The following is a 21,069-nucleotide window of genomic DNA, read 5'->3' as shown; positions in this document are numbered from 1 at the left end:
GTAAATATTATACAGTGCGTCACACAGATAGATTCCAAAATTATCAAATATGTTTTTACTATAAATTTGAAACCTATGGTAAGAGTAGAAATCTTGTTTTTATTTTTGAGACCAGAAGCTTAGCAAATCGTTCATGCATGGCAAATTACAAACAATAACTGATATAACTTTGCCAAATTTGTTGCTGACTGGCTTCCATTCAAGGGGTTCTTGCTCATGTAAAAGTATGATATTATTTTAATGAAATGATATGCATGTACTCCGTTTTCTCCTTGTTGTTTTTTCTTTCTTTCTAGTTTTTTATTTTCCTGATCACTCCAATCTTCTGTATATAATTTTATTTATCTTTGATTTTTTATGTAACTTATATAGTGAAATTTGATGTAAATGATTTGTATGTTGATGATTTATTAATAAAAAACATAAATAAAAAACAATAACTGATATTGAGGCATATCAGAAACAATAATTTGTGCAGAAATGATGTGAATGTGCCTCCACTCTCATTTCAGGGATCAATGAGAGAATACCCAAAAATGCAAATGAGCCAATCGTCGAATAAGCTTAAAAGAAACCATTCTCGGAATTTCTTAGCGAGTACATGTTGATCAGATAATGACAATTAACTCAAGATAAATGAGTATAAGCACTTTGCATTGATATAAAATGAATCATGAAATATCATATTGAATGATTTCTTGTACACAAAATGATTACAAACCGTGATTGTGAAACATGGGTATCAGCGAATTATTCACTAATATATCGTATTGTGTCAATATTCATAAAAACATGATGCAATTAGATTCATAAAAAATCTTAATCTGACAGGGGTATCAATAATATCCAGCAAAGATATCTGTTTCATCCGTCTTGATGTATCGCCTCATGTCAGGGGATTATAAGAAGGGTTAGCTCGGGGAAATACAGATTGAATCGCAAGATATGAATTAAAATTGAATACGTGGAGTTGTGTTTGGCGCGATTTATGCAGAAAGTGCGCGGATGTACTCACAAATCGGATCCCATGGTTTTAACCTGAATTCCAGGGCTTCACTGTTTCGACACCTTACTACAGATATTGTCCGAAATCCGTAAATATACGACACTTAAATCCATATTCAGTCTGACAAATATTTTGCCCAAAGCAATATACATGAATGAGAATAGAAGTTATTTCAGCAGATGAAATAACCTTTTATAAAATAGTTTAGTATTACAGGGGACCGTCAATGGATCGGGGGATAAAAAAATATGATACATATGAAAGCAAGGAAAGAATGAGAAGGAATTATCGAGGGTATGGGACATGTAACTTCATACCTGTTATTCAATTTGAGAAAAATCACCACCTCCAGGGGCCTGTTGCAGAAAGAGTTGCGCTTAAACGCAAGTCAAAATATCAAGCGCAAGTCGCGAATACGGGTGCTTCATTGGCTGAAAATCAAATTGCTCCAGATTCTTTTTTTCTGCAACGGGCCCCAGGTCATCTTCCCCTCCCCCATCTAAACAACATGTCGTTGCCTCGTCCCAACACTACATCATGTTTGATATATATATGTATTTATTTATATGTATATTTGTCCTCTTTTGTTCAATTCTCAGGATCTGTCAAAATGCCTTTGATGTGTCATAATTCGGTTGTTCGTCTTGTGTCAAGCAATCAATACGAGAACCATGTCAGCTTTCGTTTCGATCAGTTGTCTATCACCAGGAGCGCATGCCCACCAGAAGATGGAGTTTAAAAACATCGTTGTTGTTTTGTTTTTTTGGCAAAGTAAGATGCACGACAAAATCATCGAACAATTAAAAAGATGGGGGTTTATTTGTTTACCTTTTCCTCTTTATGCCGTTTTCAATGTACATGTAGGTGAAACGACTCCCACACGGTTTAACTTGTAACTTCGCATTCGAAGAAATGAAGCATTTGTCATGGGCTTTCACTTTCTTTCTGCATTAATGCTACATGTATTTTGCTAAAAACTGTTGAATAAACAACCACAGATTTTTCATTTAAATATAAAAACCACAACATAATAAACCAGGGATGGTCTATATAGAAAGATAAGAATGTTTCTGACTTTTCGGTTGCTTTCTTTAGAGGGGCGGAACCGCATGTAATAATAATCATAGAATGAAAAATAAATAAAATCCACTCTCAATCCAACTCTTTTAACTATATGCAATGTGGTCGCGTGTAATTTCTACCGACATTAAACAGTTGGACATTGACAAGAATTAGTAAGTCATGTGATTTTTTTTTTAAGAATTCGGCTATAACCGGTCGGATAGGAACGATTCCCTTCCTTTCTCTCAAATGGCTGCACTACATTTTTTCTTAATGCATTAACCACCAAGTTCATATAAACTTGTTTGTCTCCGTTTGTTTACATAAAATCATTACATAAATTTACAGCTGCTGTGTCATGAATACGAACAATCCATGGTTGTAAGCAATCATGGATCTTGTACAATTTTGCGTTTCACTTCATTCATTGTTCACTTTTTTCAAATAATTTGCTTTTTTTATTTCTCCACTATTTGGAGATGCCCGGCAGTTTTAATCACCAACCTATCACATAGTCAAAGACTGGTCATTACCGCATACATTCGTAATTCCGAAGCTTCGTTATTCCGAAGGTTCGGATATTCCGAAGGTTCGTTATTCCGAAGGTTCGTATTTCCGAAGGTTCGTATTTCCGAAGGTTCGTAATTCCGAAAGTTCGTTAATCCGAAAACGAAATGAGGTTCATAATTCCGAAGGTTCGTTAATCCGAAACGAAATGAGGTTCATAATTCCGAATGTTCGTTAATCCGAAAACGAAATGAGGTTCGTAATTCCGAAGGTTCGTTAGTCCGAAAACGAAAGGATTAACAAACCTTATTTCGTTTTCGGATTAACGAACCTTCGGAACATCAAACCTTATTTCGTTTTCGGATTATCGAACCTTCGGAATAACGCCACAGATGTTCGGATTAACGAACCCTTTTACATTTTCGGATTAACGAACATCGAGGTATAGGCAATTTACGTGTTTCGGAATTACGAAGTGTAACCGGTCATACCTGTGTGTTATTTTATGATATTGTTTTTTAACCAACATTAATTAAATCATAATTTTTTTATACAATTATTTTTAGTTTGTTTTGGGGCTTTGTTTGGGTTTGATTGAAATGAATCGTTACTTCCAAAAACCACTCCAGGGGTTCATTTCCGCTCACAAGTTTATATTTTTGAATAGTACACACCTATTTGTATGATAATGATGAATATTCTGCATTCTGATAAACAGAATGAAATTACGTAGAAATTTAATAATAAAGCAGATCAAATGAAACTTAATTAGGGTTTGCTCGAACCTCGTGACAGAATAATAAATGAAATATGATAATACTCTGGGTCTGTTGGTTGAATCATAATTACAACCCAAATTGGAAAATTATTGAAATTGGAGGGATGGGGTTCTATTATGCTATATTTCATTTGACACTTTCGCCTACAGTGTCTTGACTGTCCTGAGGAATAGTTCATTATCAAGACTTCACAATTGATTTTTTCTAAGAACAGTCGCCTGTAGTGCATAACCTAGATTTCTTTTTAATGAGAATGCATTCCATTATTCAAGAACAACTTTTAAAAAATAATCTTTTTGATTCTCGGGGTTTTTTTAAGAAGCACCTTATAAAAAGTGGAATAATTTATTATCATTTCTGTTTTTTTTGGGGGGGGGGGGTTGGAGGGGGGCTTGTTAAAATTGAAAGAATGGCATGAAATAAATGATTCTATTTTGTATTTTCCGGATACAAGTATCAATAATATTTTTGCTTTATGTTCATATGTCTGGACTTCAATTTCGAATAGAAGTGTTTTTTTTTTCAATTTATTTAATTCTTAAAACATTCCTCTCCCCCAGGTTAAGGCTTCATGTGCATGGCAAAAGTATATGTGCATTATTTTCTCTATATTCAGCGGTGACGCTGGGGAGTGTTCTATTGTCTTACAATATAAATGAATGTCTTGCTCTGATTGAACTTTCTGCAATCTTGGTTTTTTTTCTTCCTCGTCTTATCCACAGTCCAAAATCAACCTCTAAATCGTAAAGTCGTGCCCAAATCTTTTGATGCACAGATGTGATGATATTTACCTCAAGTTCAAGGCAAGCTCATCGAAAATGGTGTCATTTAAAAATAAGTTATTTGAAACACCCTTTTGTATCACATAATAAAAAAAAGAATATGCTACAGAGACAAGTTCGATATATAATTATACACAAAAACACAAAGAAAATATTTGAGTTGTTAGGCTTTAACATAGTAAAATCACATTTAACAATCTGTATAAAATATTTTGCAATCTGGTTTACTAAATTATATGAGCATACAATTGTCCGTTAAGAATTTATAGAAAAGTTGCACAGTTTTTTTAAGGATTCAGACAAGAATGTTCAACTTTTAACCAATAAATATTAGAAATGTAACATTTCTGTGTAAATAACAAAACTGTTGAAATGTAAGCAATCCCTTGTTAGTTCATAACATTAAACATGTATAAATGATTTTACTATATATGAGTTCAATAATTAATTGAGTTAATTTATGCTGGGGGTCATTGTAAGAAATAAAGAAACCGGCAACCATGTCATCACAGAAACTCCTTTTTGTTGACTGAAACAAATCAAATCGATAAAATAAAGTTTAAAGCAGACAACCAATAAAAATCATTCACATTCTCCAGGAACTGTATTCAGTTTCAAGGTAGCGCAATAAATCTTTATTCAATATAAGTTTATTTTGGTATGTGTTTGTCTTATTTTCTTGTATGATATATTACAAATTAAATCATGTGTACAATTTCACGATATTTATTTCATCATGGGTGTAAACAACTAGCTACGCTAATTTCAATATCGAAAACAATTTAAATCCATATATATAGATGTTCAAAAATATATATATAAATAGAATATATATATATATATATCAAAGACGGTTATGAAAACAAAACAAAACAGTAGAGAAATGGTGATGAACCTGTTATTATTACACTCATTCCTTAATTATGTTTACCATGTCATGTTTTGTTGTTTGTCTCATTATTGTATAGTGTGCTTTACAAATCCACCAAAAAGTTCTTATTCTTTGCGGAGTGATATATTTAAGACCAAATTACACAAGAATCATATTTTTATTTTGTTTTATTGATATAAAAATTGTTTATCAATCCAAATGTAGCCTTAAAATTTCTCAACCTGATTTTTTAACCTATTTGTAATCATTAAGTGGCCAAAATAATGTTTGGGTTTTTGTTTTTAGATTAATGCTTCATAGTCATAACTATTAACGTAATACCTGTAATTACCTGTAAAGAACACAGCGTCACAATGTATTTCCAGTGTGTCCATACACTGCAGTATGTTAACATAATCATTCATACTCTGTAAACATATTCATTTTTAACAGTGCTAGTGCGATTTCATAATGAGTTCCTAGCTGGCTGTGATTACACTTTGGAATACACTGTAGGACACGAGGACACTATGTTCTTTCAAGCAGTGATGCCGATTCACCATCTTATTGTTATTTATGGATTTGAACATCCGTTCATCGAAAAAGTATGTAGTCAAATAATGACAGCTTTATTTGCCATAGAAATTAAGAATAGCGGTTTAGCATCATTATTATCAGTTACAGTGCTGCACATACTAGGTGGAACATCACACACGATATGTATAAAAAGAAATTTGTACTAAGTATTTCCTCTACGTTTTGTGTGTGTTGCTGTAGAAAGGGGGACAGTATCCAGAACACCCCCTCTCCCCCAAATATCAACATAATAATTTAGAGACCCACTGAGATCAACCTGATTCACGATTATAATAATAATAATAATAATCATGATACTAATCTTAAAGGGATATCCTCTCTTCGTGCTCACGTGACTTGGATTTAAAAGTATCCGCTCCCGCTAGTAGATACTTAATTCGATAAACGGGAGTAAAAAATGTACGATGTTCGTAAGATAAAAATATTTTAATGGTATACAGGAATGGTAACCCAAGTAAAACTACACTGACATGTTTGAATAGTCACGAATAACGTTTATAGACCTAAGGAACCAAAATAGACCAGGCCTACATTCATTTTAACCTGGAAACCGGGCCTGAAGACGGAGCAGGTTCTCTTTCTGTCTTAAGAATTAAAAAAAATGTTATGTAGTGATTCTCCGTTTTAGCCTTTGCGTTGAAAGGCAGTTGTTTATAATATCATGTGATGTATATACACTTTAACAAACATTATCAGTGTCATATAAGAATAAGAGTTCCACATCCTCCTTCATTAATGATGGACAAAGATGTTGTTCTCAATAAACGAATTTATTTAAGAATGTAATTATCATGTTTATTTTTGGCGAACATTACTGAGAAAATAACACTTGTGAAATCGAGTATTGCAACCTCTAAATTAAAATTGCACCAAGAAAATAAACCTTTTGTTCAGTTTTTATTTGTTTTATCGTGTTTTCTACGTAAAAGTTTGAAGTACACAGGGGGCGATAAGAGTGAAATAAAGGGGGAAGGGACACATGCGAAAGTCCCCAGTAAAACATTAAACTTGCTGCTTATTGTTATAAAAACGAAAATTCATTCGTATATACGTGTACCATGTGTACCGTATTATATCGGTCTGTGTGGGGGTGAGTGGATGGGCGCATGCTGAATTAATTCTTTCTTCTTCTTTTCCATATGACACCATGGATATTGATAACAATTGAACAGATATTACCCATGCAAGAATTACAACAATTTATCAGTTTCTCCAGTACACCGGTCACGGAGAAAACCAATATTATATACGACTGCTGAATTTAATTGTACAAATGTTTAATGCAATATTAGCGTTTCAATTGCTAGGAAAAAGACAGGGAGAAAAGAAAAATGGAAGAGAGAGAGAATATGTATTTACCATTTTTACAGAGGGAACAGGTAAAGTAAAATAAACATAAATAAAGAAGTGTTTCAAGTACTCACTCAGCCTTCGTATATAGGCTTTTCAAATAATTTGTGCGGGGCGAAAAAAAATTTGCTGAGAGCGGGAAAACCAAAGAGCGACGGAAGGGGATCAGAGTGTTAAGCGAGTAATAAAAAAATATACAGGAAGAGGGAGACAAAGAGAGTTAAGATTTGAAAAAAAAGTTCTCTGATTCGATATTCATGATTATTGAAGAAAAGAAATAGATGCAGATTTATTTACTTGATCTATCTTCAATTTTTTTTTCAATTTTCTACATAAAATCGATATCTATTACAAAAGAAGCTCAGTATTACTCTAAAAAGCAAATTAAATAGATAGCGTTTAAAATATGTGTTCCATTTGGTGTGATAAATAATAATAATTATTATAATATTAGCAATAAAAATAGTGACAGAAATGATAATGATTATGAAAATAATAGTAATAATAATAATGATAATGATACCGTCTTATTTACAAAGGTAGCCACTACCAACTACAGAGCATTGCAGTTGCTATTTGCTGTACATGTATGGGTTAAAATAATAGAAATATCGGCGAAAAAATATCGAACTGTATAAGAATATTTATAAATATCAGGGTTACACCTCAAATTTTATTTTATTGAAGTTACAATAACTCTGATCTGCTAAAGTAAGTAGTAAATATTGTAATCTTACCTTTATTATGATTTTTATGATTTAATTAAACATACAAATTATCAACAAAAAAAGGTAGCCACTACCAGTAGCCCCTGCTTGAGATGTTAATATAATTGTTACCCAGGCTTAACTGGGTTGCTTTGGTGTTCAAGCATTCGAGCAATTTATTCCTACAGGGTATCCACTTAGTACACCTGGTTGGAGAGTGGCACATTAAGATAAAGATGCGAATGTAGAATAAAACATTAAAAAGAAACCAGCAAATAAGTAAGGCATGTAAACGCACTGGCTCCTTGCAAAAAGTACGTTTTGTTGCGGTTTATTGATACATTAATGATACCAGAACGAATAGTACATGTATGTGTATTTCTGCACATGTACTGGTCTGCACAAAATAAGTTGAATGGGGCCTATCAATTTCTTTAACTAAATGAGTATGTTCATACTTATCATCCTACAAAATAAGAAATTCCGATAATTTTTTTTTCATAAAAATTCCTTTTATTTCACCCCATTTCTTTGAACATTATAGGCCTGCTTTTTTTTACCATAAATGCTACGCATGTTCATCAATATAAATTAATCAGTCTGGTGACCGTGGAATTTATACAAATTGTGCTTCGCCATCTCCAATTTTACATCCATAAATGGAGTAACCAGCTTTAGATAATATATTAAAGGGCCCTGCCATTCAAATTCAAATTGACACCATGGTGTGCAGTACTAAATACGATTTATATGTTGCTGTTACTTGATTGAATTTTGTGTATATTGTGACCGTAAAATAATAAAATCTCAAATCTTAATCTAAACTATTCAAATGTTTGAACTTGAGCCACACCCTCAAAGGGAGAGCTATTGGGCCAGTTACAGCAACAACAAAAATCAAGCGCAAGTCCATAATATTCGCATTCCACATGTGTGGAAAATCATGTTACATTTATTTCTTTTTAGTTACGCCGTTGTTCGTAACTCTTTCTGTTGGGCTCTGGGAACGATTTAAACAAAATAGGGGTGCTGATTTAACTTTGACAAAAAATTAAAAGAAGAATAAAAAGAATAAAAGATGTTTTCAATATTAAACGAATGAAGCTCACTTTGGTCCAATAAAAAATTCGAAAGCCCAAAAAAAAGAAATGAGGCTAATTTTGGTAAAATTTCTGCTATTTATCATGTTTAGGATGTCCACCAGATTTCCAGGGGTGTTGCCTATGGTGAATAACACTCACAGCACCCCCCCCCCCCGGAAAATGAAAATCTTGGGGTGCTTCAGCACTGACCCCCCGTTTCCACGGCTATGTTTCTTGCAACGGGCCCCCGGGTCCCATTTATCCTGTGACGTCATCTGTCAATGTTATGAACTTCCCTCAGCTAAGTAGCTCACAATAGAATCAACGCTTTCATACAATAGCTTCACAATGCCTTCTTTTGCTGGTTAGGCTACAGCATTTACATGGCGCCTTCAACTTGACAACTGATGATTGACAAGTGGTGTGACAGGAGGACTCGGGGAAGAGACCTTTCAAGGGTTTGAGCATAACAAGTAAGTTGAAAAAATGTAACTTATTTCAAAACCTTCTAAGCAGACTTGCATTTAGGCCAGTGCATCTATAGGAATCCACTTGAGTTTGGTTGGCATGTGTTCTTTGCAATTTGAAAAGATCAGAGGTAAGGGATATAACATACCCTTTTTTATTCATTCATTCTTCAGTTTGCGTAGCTGTTATGTTATATTTTTTGGTTTTTTTTCATTTACTGCTGCATATTATTGAAATGTTATTTTTGCATGATTTCGGATTATGTCACTGTTCCGATATAATTTTCCTGCAATGTCTATTACAGTGCAATTTGATTTGTGTTTTTTACAGCTGCAATTATTATCATTTTGTTTTATATTTCCTTGGTCACGTATGTATGAATGTTATTTGAATGAATGATAAAGACAACTACAAAACAAAATACCCGGGGGGCAGTCATATGTATTAATTGCTGTACACATGCGTGACCAAATTATTTCCAAACAACCCCAACTAAACGAGTTTTTCTCTGTCTGCAAAATGACCCCCTATACAAGTTTTCCGCGGGTTTCATTTACACATTTTGGCCCCTAAACAAATTGTCGCTATATGACCCCGGGGAAAAAGCTTGGGGAAAAAAACATACCCAGCGACAGGCCATTGAACAATCTTTCAAAATCACCTTGAAAAAAAAATCGTTGTTTTTGATAACCTGAACGAGTGCACACGGGGCCCGCGTCCAAAATGAAAAAACCCTTTAAACGGGTTTTTTGGTCACGCACGTGTACAACAATATACTTGACTCCCCCCCCCCCCCTCCGATAACGCTTGAATCTCTGATCTGTCCAAGGGGTAGGAATGAACCCCATAACCTTTTGTTATGCAGCGAGTGAATGGGTTCTGGTGACATCTACTCGGAGCAGACAGCGCGATCAATAGTCTCCTTGACAACGTTGACAAGGGGGTGGAACTTGTACCAACGCCGTTTTATTGTCAAACACATGGGTAATTGTTGGTTTTATGTTGGGTGGGACGTTGTGGTGTGTGTGGTGGTTTCGAGTTCAAAGTTTGTTTCGATGTTTATACTGTTTAGTCCAATGATTTCACAGGCTTGTAACTGAATTGACATCGAAAATGGTGTGTCCTACTATCAACTTATTATAATACATTTACTCAGAAGCATAACTTGACGATATTTTGTAAGGAAGGATCATCAAGCACAGTCAGAGTAGCCCCACTCGTTAATACCTGTGTATTGGTCAGACGTACGATTCTACTTGAAATCAGTTTGGTTTTGAAGAATCTTACCAAGGATGGAAGACAAGAAGGAAACAACAAGTCGACCAAGACCTGGTACTTCTGCGAGTAGTACAAGTTCTAAAGAAACATGGATGACAACACAAAACGTGCACAGAATGGGAAAAGGTGTCCTTCTCTACACTGGTAAGTAAACCTTTAATCTAAAGGCAAACTTAAGAAATAATATTCATGTCAGTACACGATATTTTGAATCATTAATCTACTATTACAGAATCCTTTGTAAGTTTGCATAATTATCAACATCATAATAATTAACACACTTATCTAATATTGGTAAATCAATCTACTGGTAGGATTTCAGTTAGGTGACTTTCAACAAATGCTTTGTATAAAATTTCTCATTCCTGTATACTTTAAAGTAGATAACTCGACATGATAAGAGAGAACAATTGGACTGGATAATGTGGGGTTTTCATTTAAAACACGGCCTAATAGTCAAGCTGCTATACATTTCTCAATCAACTACCTCCTGACATTGATGAAACGTCAGACTGTCAGAGTCGGATCACATATTTTATGTCAATGTGCCAGTTTTGAATTTTGCCTTCCTGTTTATCATTATTTTGTTAGACTCTACCAAGTAGAGTTCTATATATTATAGTTCTATCGGATTTAACTTTTCACTATACAACATCACTTTACCCATTGGCAGTGGCGGATGCGCACCCACGCCCCTGCAGGGAAACAAAATGTTTTTTTGTTGTTGATAAAAAATTTATAGAAAATTGTTTTTTTTTAAATATTGGGTCACTTTGCCTCAAGTGGGTGTAATTCTGTATAATGAAAACCTTATTTTTTTTCTTGTAAAAAATGTTTCTTACGGGAAAATGCTCTGTGTGAGTGTTGATGACCTTTTTATTTTGCTTGTCACATAGTAATTAAGGAAAAGGTGATGCCCTACCACTGGTCAAATCTGGATCCACCGCCTATTCTACCTTCATTCATATTATCGTCAAATTCGTCATAAGCAACATTGGAATATCATCGGCAGAACAATTCCAAAACAGCTAAATCGGCTAAAGGCCTACCTCTTGTAACAAATGTTTGGGCCTGTTATGAATCAGTTATGAATCATGGCACCATGCATACCATTTAAAATACTTCCCTGGTTATGTTACTGTTTAACATTCTCTTTCGAATATTTCGTTCTTGAAATCTTTCTTTTCAACGTTATATTGTTCGCATTCCCTTTTATAGTATTGGTGTAAAGAAAATCAAGGGAAATGGTGCAAGTTTTCATTTAACAAAACTTTCAACATTCCTCACATCAAAACTGACTATGTTTTACCTTGATTAACAAACTTGATTTAATTAAAGAATAATTAGGTGTTCCGGGTTACCAACGTAATTGTCCAACAGTTCTGGTATGAGTTAAGTGATTTCCTTAACCACGTCAACGGAATCGGACTCTAAATGTTACCTTCTTTCACCTGCGCAGGTCCAGAAGGTAAACGTCAACAAAGGGTCCATGTAGAACCGGAGCATCGTGGTGTTGGTATCGGGACATACTCAAGAGAGCAGACATCTGAACTTCTCTATCTTTGCCGAGCTCCAGCAGGAGTAAAGTTTGCAGAACAGATGGCCAAGAAGCCTGGTGCCATAGGTTGGGGTATCCCACCTAAGGGCGATCCTCGTAAATGGCCCGTTCACATGAAATTACGCAGTGAGGAGGTAGGTTGTTGCAATAAAGATTATATCATTTGTAAAAGTTTTTTTAACTTATTATACTTACTCACTTTTCTTTCGTCCAATTATGCTTGTACGACTATACCTGCTAATTGAACATATGAAATTTAATATTTGTTTTATAAGTATGGTCGTAATCCCGACCATCCCTATTTCTGCGTATTCATTTTCATTTTCTATGATGTAAAACCTCTTCCCTTGCATAGGAATGGTCAAGTATTGCAGGACACAATTTTTATTTGTAGTTTCTAATAGTTTATATTGATTATAAATATGGGGTCATGGATTAATTCTTCGTCACAGGAACCACTATCAAAATAATATTAGTGATGTTTTTAAGTCTTTCTGGTTTAAGGTTAGTACAATACTACATATCAGAAGTATGCTAATTAGATGAGTATGCTAATTACACTAATAAAAATGCACAAGGTTGCCTACACGTACGTGGCAACCAAGCAGAATTTACAATGCCCAAAAAGAACATAAATCAACAAAAATATTGAACTTAACAGCTTTTCCAGGTATGAAAAACCTCTACTGGACTTTTAGGCAATTGAGTCTACTGGGAAATTGAAATCAGGATTGCTCAATCTTTAAAATTAGATTTCAAGTGGAACATGATGGATAATAACTAAGAGACTGAATTATTTGTAATTATACTTATCGGTGAATATATTCCCTGTCCAAGGAACATTTGAATGTTTTCTTTTCTCACAACACATACTTTCAGTATGTCGATTGCACGAGGATTTATAGAACAAAAAAATCAATCACATTTCAGGGGAATAGTTATTGCAATATGATAAAAAAGGAAATCAGGGCAGATATTGGGAGATAAGAGAGAAAAACTTTTGTTTCGGTTTTTTCCTTAATGGTTGTATTGATGCATTTTCAATAAACTATGTCGTCTAATTGTAAATTAAGTCCCGTCCTGGACTTTCAATAATTTTCTCATTTTATGAAAAAATGAATGCACTAATTGGTTTACGAGATGAGCGTTAAATCATAAGTATGCAGTGAACTTGTAAATTCTTCATTTGTATGCTTCGAATCCGTTATTTTCTCTATTCAGTGTTATCTGTTAGGAGATGAAGTGTATGCTTTATATATTATGTATAAATCTTACTTACATTTTTCAAAACAGATTGAAAATAAATCAATTTATGTACATGAACCACTAAATTTAGCATCCATATTTTGAATGTTTGAAAATGTGCAGTTTACATTCATTAGCATACAACGCATTTTATAACACTTATTATCTTGTACATCGAGTGTCACAATAAAAAATCTGAAGATCGTGACTGAGTAAAAACAAGAACAGTAAATTGTTGAGAAACCAATTTAAAATAAATGAAAATACATGTAGAGAGCCTCGAAACTCCCACGTTGTAGTTTTTCTGGTAAATGTCACCCCACGCCCTCTTATCTCTAGATTAAACGACGTAAGTATCTCATTAAAACCATTCCTCCTTCATTGATCTTATCTGCTTGATTTTTAGGGTTTCCACTCTTTGTTTTTATTGTTTCATGTTTGTTACTTCGCTCTCTTTCTGTCTCCCTGATATTCATTGCTTTGTGCTAGTCGCTATTATCTTATTTTCGTCGTGAAGTGTGGAACAGTTCTTCACACGTTCATGTCGTTCAAAATATTATATTCACGCGAAGTCACAAATACTATTATTTTTTAATGTTCTTTCTTGATATTTCTTTGTTTTAATTCTTAGTTATATTTCGTACATTTCGTTTCTGCGACAAAAAAATCAAAAGTGGTGTAACCTAAATTAAAGTATGGTCGTCAGTCTGAAAAAAGAATAACTCGAGACAATCGTACGCAAAACTTTCGACTTTTACCCCCATCGTATAACCGAAAATCATTTCGTTTCTCAAGAAGGTCTGGGTCTATTAACTATCTACGAAACTCTACTAACTCTAGAATTCGTACGAAAAGTAAGATTCGTTTTTTAATGAGTGAAAAAACATGTCTCATAGTACATTGTTCAATTGACAAACAGCGCCACCTTCAGTGCACTTGAATCGTTTGCTATCAGGTTATGATCGGTCGAGAAAAAATATCCTTACGGTTTTGTCTTCTCATACTTTGTATAGTTGCGTTGTAACCTACGTGTAGAAAAAAAACCCGACTCTTATTATCAATGAGAATGAATATCAGGAAGATCCCTCTTTTTGTGAATGTCATTGATGGTTGTTATTGCTTTAAATGGATCAATGAAATCACTGTATGATTAAGCTTGAAATTATGTTGACTTACCCCCCCCCCCACACCACAAATTATGGGATTATTTTCTTTATCTTGTTTATCTACTGCCATCTTAACGTAATGTTCTCTCTCTCTCTCCTTTCGAACTACAGGAAATGCAGGAATCATTTGCTGTTGACCAAGCGATCTACCAAAGACGATGACGATTGTAAAGCCATTGAAGTAGTCGTATTACAGGGCTCAGTCTTACAACATTTACAAGAATTGTAAATGCTGACATCAACATTACATCAAATTGTAAAATGCATTTTGACCGTTCATGTGCTCTACAGTATGATGTTGCCTCTTGTATGCATCATAATAAGTCAGTGAGACCCTCTCCGTTTGAAAAAGGGACGTTGTTTACATATATTATGTCATGACAAATAATTATTTTATTATAATATTGTTGGTATCATTCACCACTGATTGTAAGACGATGCCATGTTCATTTCTGCATAAAACAAAAGAAGGAATTTGGTTAACGAGAAACCAAAACACGAATGTACAATTTTCAGTAGTATATACATATAATCTGAGTACAAAGTTTCATTTTACAAATTACAATACATTCTATTAATTTCTACTGAAATATGATTATCCGCATTAATGAACCTATTTAGTATTATGAATATCCTCTTACTCTTTTCTATTGAAATAAATTCAGTTCGAAGTAGAATGTACTTGCAAAAAAATGAAGTCCCGTCAACATTTGAATGTATTTCCTATTATTGAATTGGATTTTATAAAATCAGAAATACCACAGTTACACCGGCAACCAAACTGAGTCCAAATAAAATGCCAATTGTATGCCATTCGAAATAATGTGATAGCTTCGAATGGTTTCGTTGGTGTGATCTCTCCTTATTAAAAGGGGAATCCAGCCTTGGTCATAAAATGTTGTGTTGGAAAGGAGAAATATAAATAAGACAGCATGGTGAAAGTTTGAAAGAAATCGGAAGAAAGTTGTGGCTGCTTTAAAATTGGTATCCTAAGACTACGTAGATTTCAAATTGGCAACTGGGTAAGTGAAATATGACAAGGGGCAAGGACAACTTTCCCATAGGCCATGGGCATGTACTTAATTTTCAGGGACTTATGGTTTTCTCTTAAGTACCCATCCCCTTGAGGCAGTAATCTATATAAACCAGGTAGTATATTGTTTCATGTCCCGCATGAAATAAAAATATGATTTGAAGTAAAACTTTTTTTAAAGACATTTTAGCCATTTTATGTATTGGAGTACTTAAAAGAGTAGTCCTTGCCTAGTCTGCTGGGCAAACCCTTCACAAAGGGTCTGTATTGCAGCCTACTCATGCCTTGTGTACTGAAGGCTCTCTTGCTGTATCGGAACAGCAAGTTTGGCCTGTTGCATAAAACTTTTTACCTGAGAAAACTCTGGTAAAAACGGAAAACTAAGGTTAGTCTGATTTCTGCCATTGGTTTTAACACAGGGCAAAAACTCTGGTGAAAACAACCAGAGTTTCTCAGGTAAAAAGTTTTATGCAACGGGCCCCTTGTTTTGCCTGCAGACTAGTCCTTGCCACGTAGGCGGCCCATTTGAAGTCTCATGGATATAGTGATTACCCATATTTACAACTTTTAAAAACTCTTAATTTTTTTATTGTTTGTCCGATATTTTTCAAACTTTCACCAATCAACTTAGCTGATTTTATTTATTTTTCCTCTCAAAACAGGTTTTTATTTGGGTTGGATTCCAGTCGTGCGTAAGTCATGCGTAACATGCAAACAGCTTAATAGCATACCACGCTTGAAAATCAGATATTAACAACTAAGGAAAAGAAGAATATAGTTTACTCGTTGCAGAGTTCAGAAGCATGCATGGTAAGGGCAAAGGACAGTCCCCCTCCCCTCCGATATTTTGAAAACTCACCTTTTTTAATGAAAATTTTCGAAAAAAAAATCAAAAGTGTGCACGAAACCCCTTCAATTTCACTTTAGAAAATATAAAACCGCCCAAATTACAAGTTCGGTCGCTTCGCTCCATCGCTGTCGAGATTCTTCAAAAAAAAAAGAATTACACGTCTTACCACCCTCCGCCCGAGGAGAAAAATGATCTGTGTACAGCCTTAAAAGAATGCACGCCAAAATGTTAGATTGTGTTTTTTTTTTATTATTCATGATTATATGTATTCGTGTGTTTATAATTATCTTAATTTTATTACATTTTGCCATAGGCTGTAATGTGACATTGTTTTATCAATTATGATTTCCTTGTTTTATTTGTTTCATTTAATACCTCTGTACTTATTTTTGTATGTATGAAACCGCGCAATATACCTTCTTGGTTTTTACTCCGATCAGTTTCCTATATTTTTAATGACGCAATGAGTATGTTGGGAGGATAGATATTGTGAAAGACTAGGCGATACAGAATGACTATTATGTATCATTCCATTTATTGCACAATATGTTTTGGGGTCTGTATATATATATCCATGCAAATCTGCTTGTAATGTATTTCAGCAATAAATGTGCATTACTTGTGATGGTATACTTCCAATGTATTTTTCTTCTCATTATTTTTCAGCATTTAATTGCTTATTTGCAAGTATTGGTAGAGAAGTGAGTGAAAGAATGGGAAAGATGTTGATGAAACCTTCCGTTGAACTTTGTCACATATTAGGCCTGCGCCAGTATCATTTATAAAATGTCTTATTCTAAGCAAAATAAATGCCATAGCAGAGTTCGAGCCAAGAAGACTGTATTACTTTGTAGTATCTCAACCACTGGGCTATAAATCTAAAAATACCAGTAGACAACGTCGGAACATGCACGAGTATCTCTTCACTGAGAGAAACGACGACCCAAAGTCGCAACTCTTTCGAATTAACGGATTCTAGAATGTATGACGAAGAGCGCCATCCCTGTTTATATACCTCCAATGTTACCATTTTCTCTTTCTATTCCTTTCTTTTTACTTATAAACGAATATCACATATATTACATAAACTTAAATGAAGTGTACATATTTTAAGATTATATGATAAGCAGAATACCTGCGGAAAACCTGCAAAATTGATTTAAAAGGGATGGATAATGTAATCGGAACATGTATTTTTTTTGTCATATATTTAGGATGACCTAGACGTACAATGATTTATATGCATGTTTTTAAATTATGTAACACTATTTTCGGTCTACAATCATGATAGTCACCTTCTGTTAACTACTCCATTACACGAGATTAGCTATGTAGCAATAGTAAATATTTGTTCAAAGGTTTGATAACGTGAGCAAATATTGGGCACACAACTGAGTATATAGATGACTCCTATAGTTAATCTTATTTATCATTCCAGTCTGGTTTCATGAAGAATACGCTACTTTTTTTAACCCTTTGAATCATGTAGGTTTGCCCTAAAGCCCTACATGCTCCCACCATGGAGCTAATAGATCTATGCTCCCACCTACTCGATCACTCTCCCTCACGCTGAAATCAACCCCACTCACACCCTGAGACCACCCCTATAAACCCCAATCATCCTTTCTCCCGTCCTGCAATATGAACCGTTCAACTGTTAATATCCTTGTTGTTTCATGGCGTGAATCTCTATATAAAGCAGCGTTGAAAAAAGGGTTTTGTTTGAAAACGTATATCTTTGACTTTCTTCTTTCTGACCCTGTCAGGCAATGCTGAGGTAACAATACTTATCGGGGTCGCAAAATGGAAAAAAAAACATAAAGACACAATTTTTTTTTTTTTTGATACATGGCCTGTAATGGAATGTTCTGTGCACGGAGAATCGCACAGTTGACCTTGAAGTCTTCACGTGATTTGTGAAGTTTTCAGCACAGATGAGAAAATGTGCTACCCCGGTACGCAATTTCGTGCTTCGACCTTGATCTAGTTGGAATGGGCCATCAATAATGTGCAAGTTTCTAGTCTCTTCCTACAGACCCAGTTTACTTTTGATTACGTGGATTTTTTTAATGCAACCTTTACATTAATCACCTCTTCTGAAATAGATAGTAAATCGCTTTTATATTTCAATATTGATTCAGAGTTGTGATTACTAATGTGATGCAACATTTCTTTGAAATTACGATTAACAATTTCGACAAACGATGAAATCTTTTGTATCTTTCTAATACATTTTTAAGTCACAAGACGCAAAGTGGGTTTAAATGCTTAGACCAAAGTGTGATCTACATTCTGTTGAACTACTTAAAGTTTTTTTTTGTTGGGGGGGGGGGTAATCATATAGATGACACAATTTTCAGGTCCATGACATTAAAGGCCTGGTCATACCGCCCGAGCGTTGTTGGAGCGGTCGTGGAGGAAAGAGGGTCGAATTTCGCTCACAAAATTGGGGAAAAATCAAAAACAGAAAAAAAAACAATCGAAATCGAAAATGGTGAACGGTAGCGAGCGGTGATGATTTTTTCTCACCGCTCCACGACCGCTCCAACAACGCCCGGGCGGTGTGACCATGCTGTTATCTTCTAAATCCGTCTTTTCGTCTTTCTTTATGTTGATCCGTTAAAGTGTAATCCTCGTGTACAGGAGAGGCGCTATAAGGGGTAGGGGCGACGACCCCCTTTTTTTTTACAAGATACAAAATAGGAGGAAAAAAGAAAGTAAAATAAAGCATAAAAAGAGAATTTCGTGTAGTTTAACTCTATATTAATCAATTGAGAAAAAATGTCATTCTCAGGCGGCCTTTGCTCATCGAAGCATGATGAAATAGATTGATTTAAAGCATTTTTAAAATTTTTGTAAATCCCCCCAACAAACAAACCTGCGATTCACTCTTTCAATCGATAGTACATGAGCTGTAAAAATCATTTTATAATCTTTGTTTGTAGCTTTCTGATATATAAATTATTCAATCTGTAAGATAGTGCTCAAATTTCCTCTTTTCAAAGAAAAATTGTAAAAGAAAAATATATACTCAGAAAGGGGCTGGATAACCATAAAAATTACCTAAATGTTAATTGTCATAAAGAAAGAACAGATTTTAAAAAGATTCAACGACCACTATACTTTTATCACGTTTACAAGGTTCGAATGTTTTACAATATATATCCCTTACCGAATAAAAAAGGCTTCACGTCCCTCGGACAGTCAGTTCAAAGAGAACTTTAGTGAAAATCGGAAACAAAATAATATGAACAATCTTTGCATTAACATTAGTTTAATCTATAATCAAATTGAGAAGATGAAAAAGTAAGAAAATCTCTATGAAATTTCCCCGGTAGGTGCTGTGTGTATTATTCTCTATAGGCAGCACCCCCTGCAATTCTGTGACGGATTGGATTCATGTAACCGAAATGACCTCCATTTCGTATAGAAATTTGTGAGACTTGGTGGGTTGTTGACAATACAAAATGAAAATATTTCAATTTAATGCCTACTTTTATATTAGTAGAAGGGCAACACTCATAAACGTAATGATGTTTACATACTGTTGATTTTAATACCAAATATCTGTAAGTGTACATTGCAATGAATTTCATTATAACTCTTAAAATGTCATGGTGTTAGTATGTATAAGTTTGTCTTGTTGTTAAGTGAGTGGGGTTTTTTCATCCTAGATATTTCAAGCTATTAAACAGATATTTTTCGTGTTTGAATAATAAGATAATACATGCTATCTAATGTATATATTAATCTACCGGCTATATATTTCCATCCATTATCTTTTTACATTATATTGCTCATTTATATCTGTCAAGCATCAATATGCTAATAACACCTATAGTGCCCCAGAGATTGGGGGGTCCGTTCCCCTCACCAGGGGGGCATACAGGCACAAGCAGTTAGACCCATCGTCATCTTGCCTCATAATCTCTCCCGCTGGATGCGAATGGGTGGCTGATAAGTCGGCGCTGCTTTCATGATACGGCACTTTTCCAACCCTCCCCCGAGCCGCTCAACATCATAGAAGAAATTACTTTGAACATTTTCAATAAATTTCACTTTTTTTCCAGTGGCAAAGCCTCCCACTCCTGGGAATTCGCGGCGTAAACCGTTCTGGCGGGCAAATTTTTATGACTCACAATATTTCTGTTCCCCTATATCATTTCATATTCTCCAATGACAGAAGTTATATTCAGTTTAACCTTCACTATGTCTTGAATTCCTCTTCCAGTCTTACAAGGCCAATTTCAAGGTAAAATAGCCGTATATACAATTGCTTTATAGATGTTGTTTATGACTTATGCTAAAAAGAGTGAAAACGACTACGAATCAAGCAGATGAAATTAAAATATCGAAACAAATTCTGTTATTTCTGACTTAATCAATAGTTTGGTCTTGATATTCTTTAGTAAACAATCGCCACTTAAAGTAACTCTGATATTGCTTAAAAATAATGTTGTGAAATCATGAACTGTGAACATTTATGACCTATTCCTTTTCTGAGTATGTGATATCCGGGACAGCAATACAAGGCATTAAGCATTAGTGCAAGATTGCAACTACAAGTATATCGTCATGTATATATATTGACTAAGAGTAGTTTGGCAACAGAATTAATATTCAAATATCTTATTTTTTATTTAATTCTATAGGACATCGAATAGTGTTATTCTGAACCTGTCGGTCAAAAAAAGAGAAAAGGTGAAGAGTTGAGAAGGTAAAGGATAA

At 34.4% G+C, this 21,069-nt stretch overlaps 2 protein-coding genes across 6 annotated transcripts in view; both read left to right on the top strand.

Annotated features, from left to right (window-relative positions):
- The window catches only part of LOC121411093 (corticotropin-releasing factor-binding protein-like), a 51,210-nt gene extending 46,962 nt beyond the window's left edge, over positions 1 to 4,248 (top strand). For all 3 annotated transcript variants that reach the window (XM_041603611.1, XM_041603612.1, XM_041603610.1), the window contains exons 7-8: positions 1,606 to 1,777; positions 4,077 to 4,248. In XM_041603611.1, the coding sequence (XP_041459545.1) occupies positions 1,606 to 1,745 (140 nt within the window). In that variant the 3' untranslated portion in view covers positions 1,746 to 1,777; positions 4,077 to 4,248. The remainder of the gene's footprint in view (positions 1 to 1,605; positions 1,778 to 4,076) is intronic.
- A 4,871-nt stretch (positions 4,249 to 9,119) lies between these two features.
- Positions 9,120 to 14,902, top strand: LOC121411091. 3 transcript variants are annotated; one of them, XM_041603609.1, is made up of 4 exons: positions 9,120 to 9,216; positions 10,368 to 10,633; positions 11,949 to 12,181; positions 14,570 to 14,902. In XM_041603609.1, exons 2-4 carry the CDS (start codon positions 10,504 to 10,506, stop codon positions 14,618 to 14,620), a joined length of 414 nt encoding a protein of 137 aa, XP_041459543.1. In that variant the 5' UTR covers positions 9,120 to 9,216; positions 10,368 to 10,503; the 3' UTR covers positions 14,621 to 14,902. The 3 variants fall into 3 exon arrangements, with proteins under 3 accessions (XP_041459543.1, XP_041459542.1, XP_041459541.1); XM_041603608.1 differs by lacking the exon at positions 9,120 to 9,216 and adding an exon at positions 9,254 to 9,341; XM_041603607.1 differs by lacking the exon at positions 9,120 to 9,216 and having other exon boundaries at positions 10,104 to 10,633.
- Positions 14,903 to 21,069: the final 6,167 nt, after the last annotated feature.

Source organism: Lytechinus variegatus, chromosome 3 (genome assembly GCF_018143015.1).
Source record: "Lytechinus variegatus isolate NC3 chromosome 3, Lvar_3.0, whole genome shotgun sequence".
NCBI lineage: Eukaryota > Metazoa > Echinodermata > Echinoidea > Temnopleuroida > Toxopneustidae > Lytechinus > Lytechinus variegatus.
The sequence above is the reverse complement of the archived record's forward strand: the minus strand, read 5'-3'. Positions and strand labels throughout refer to the sequence as shown.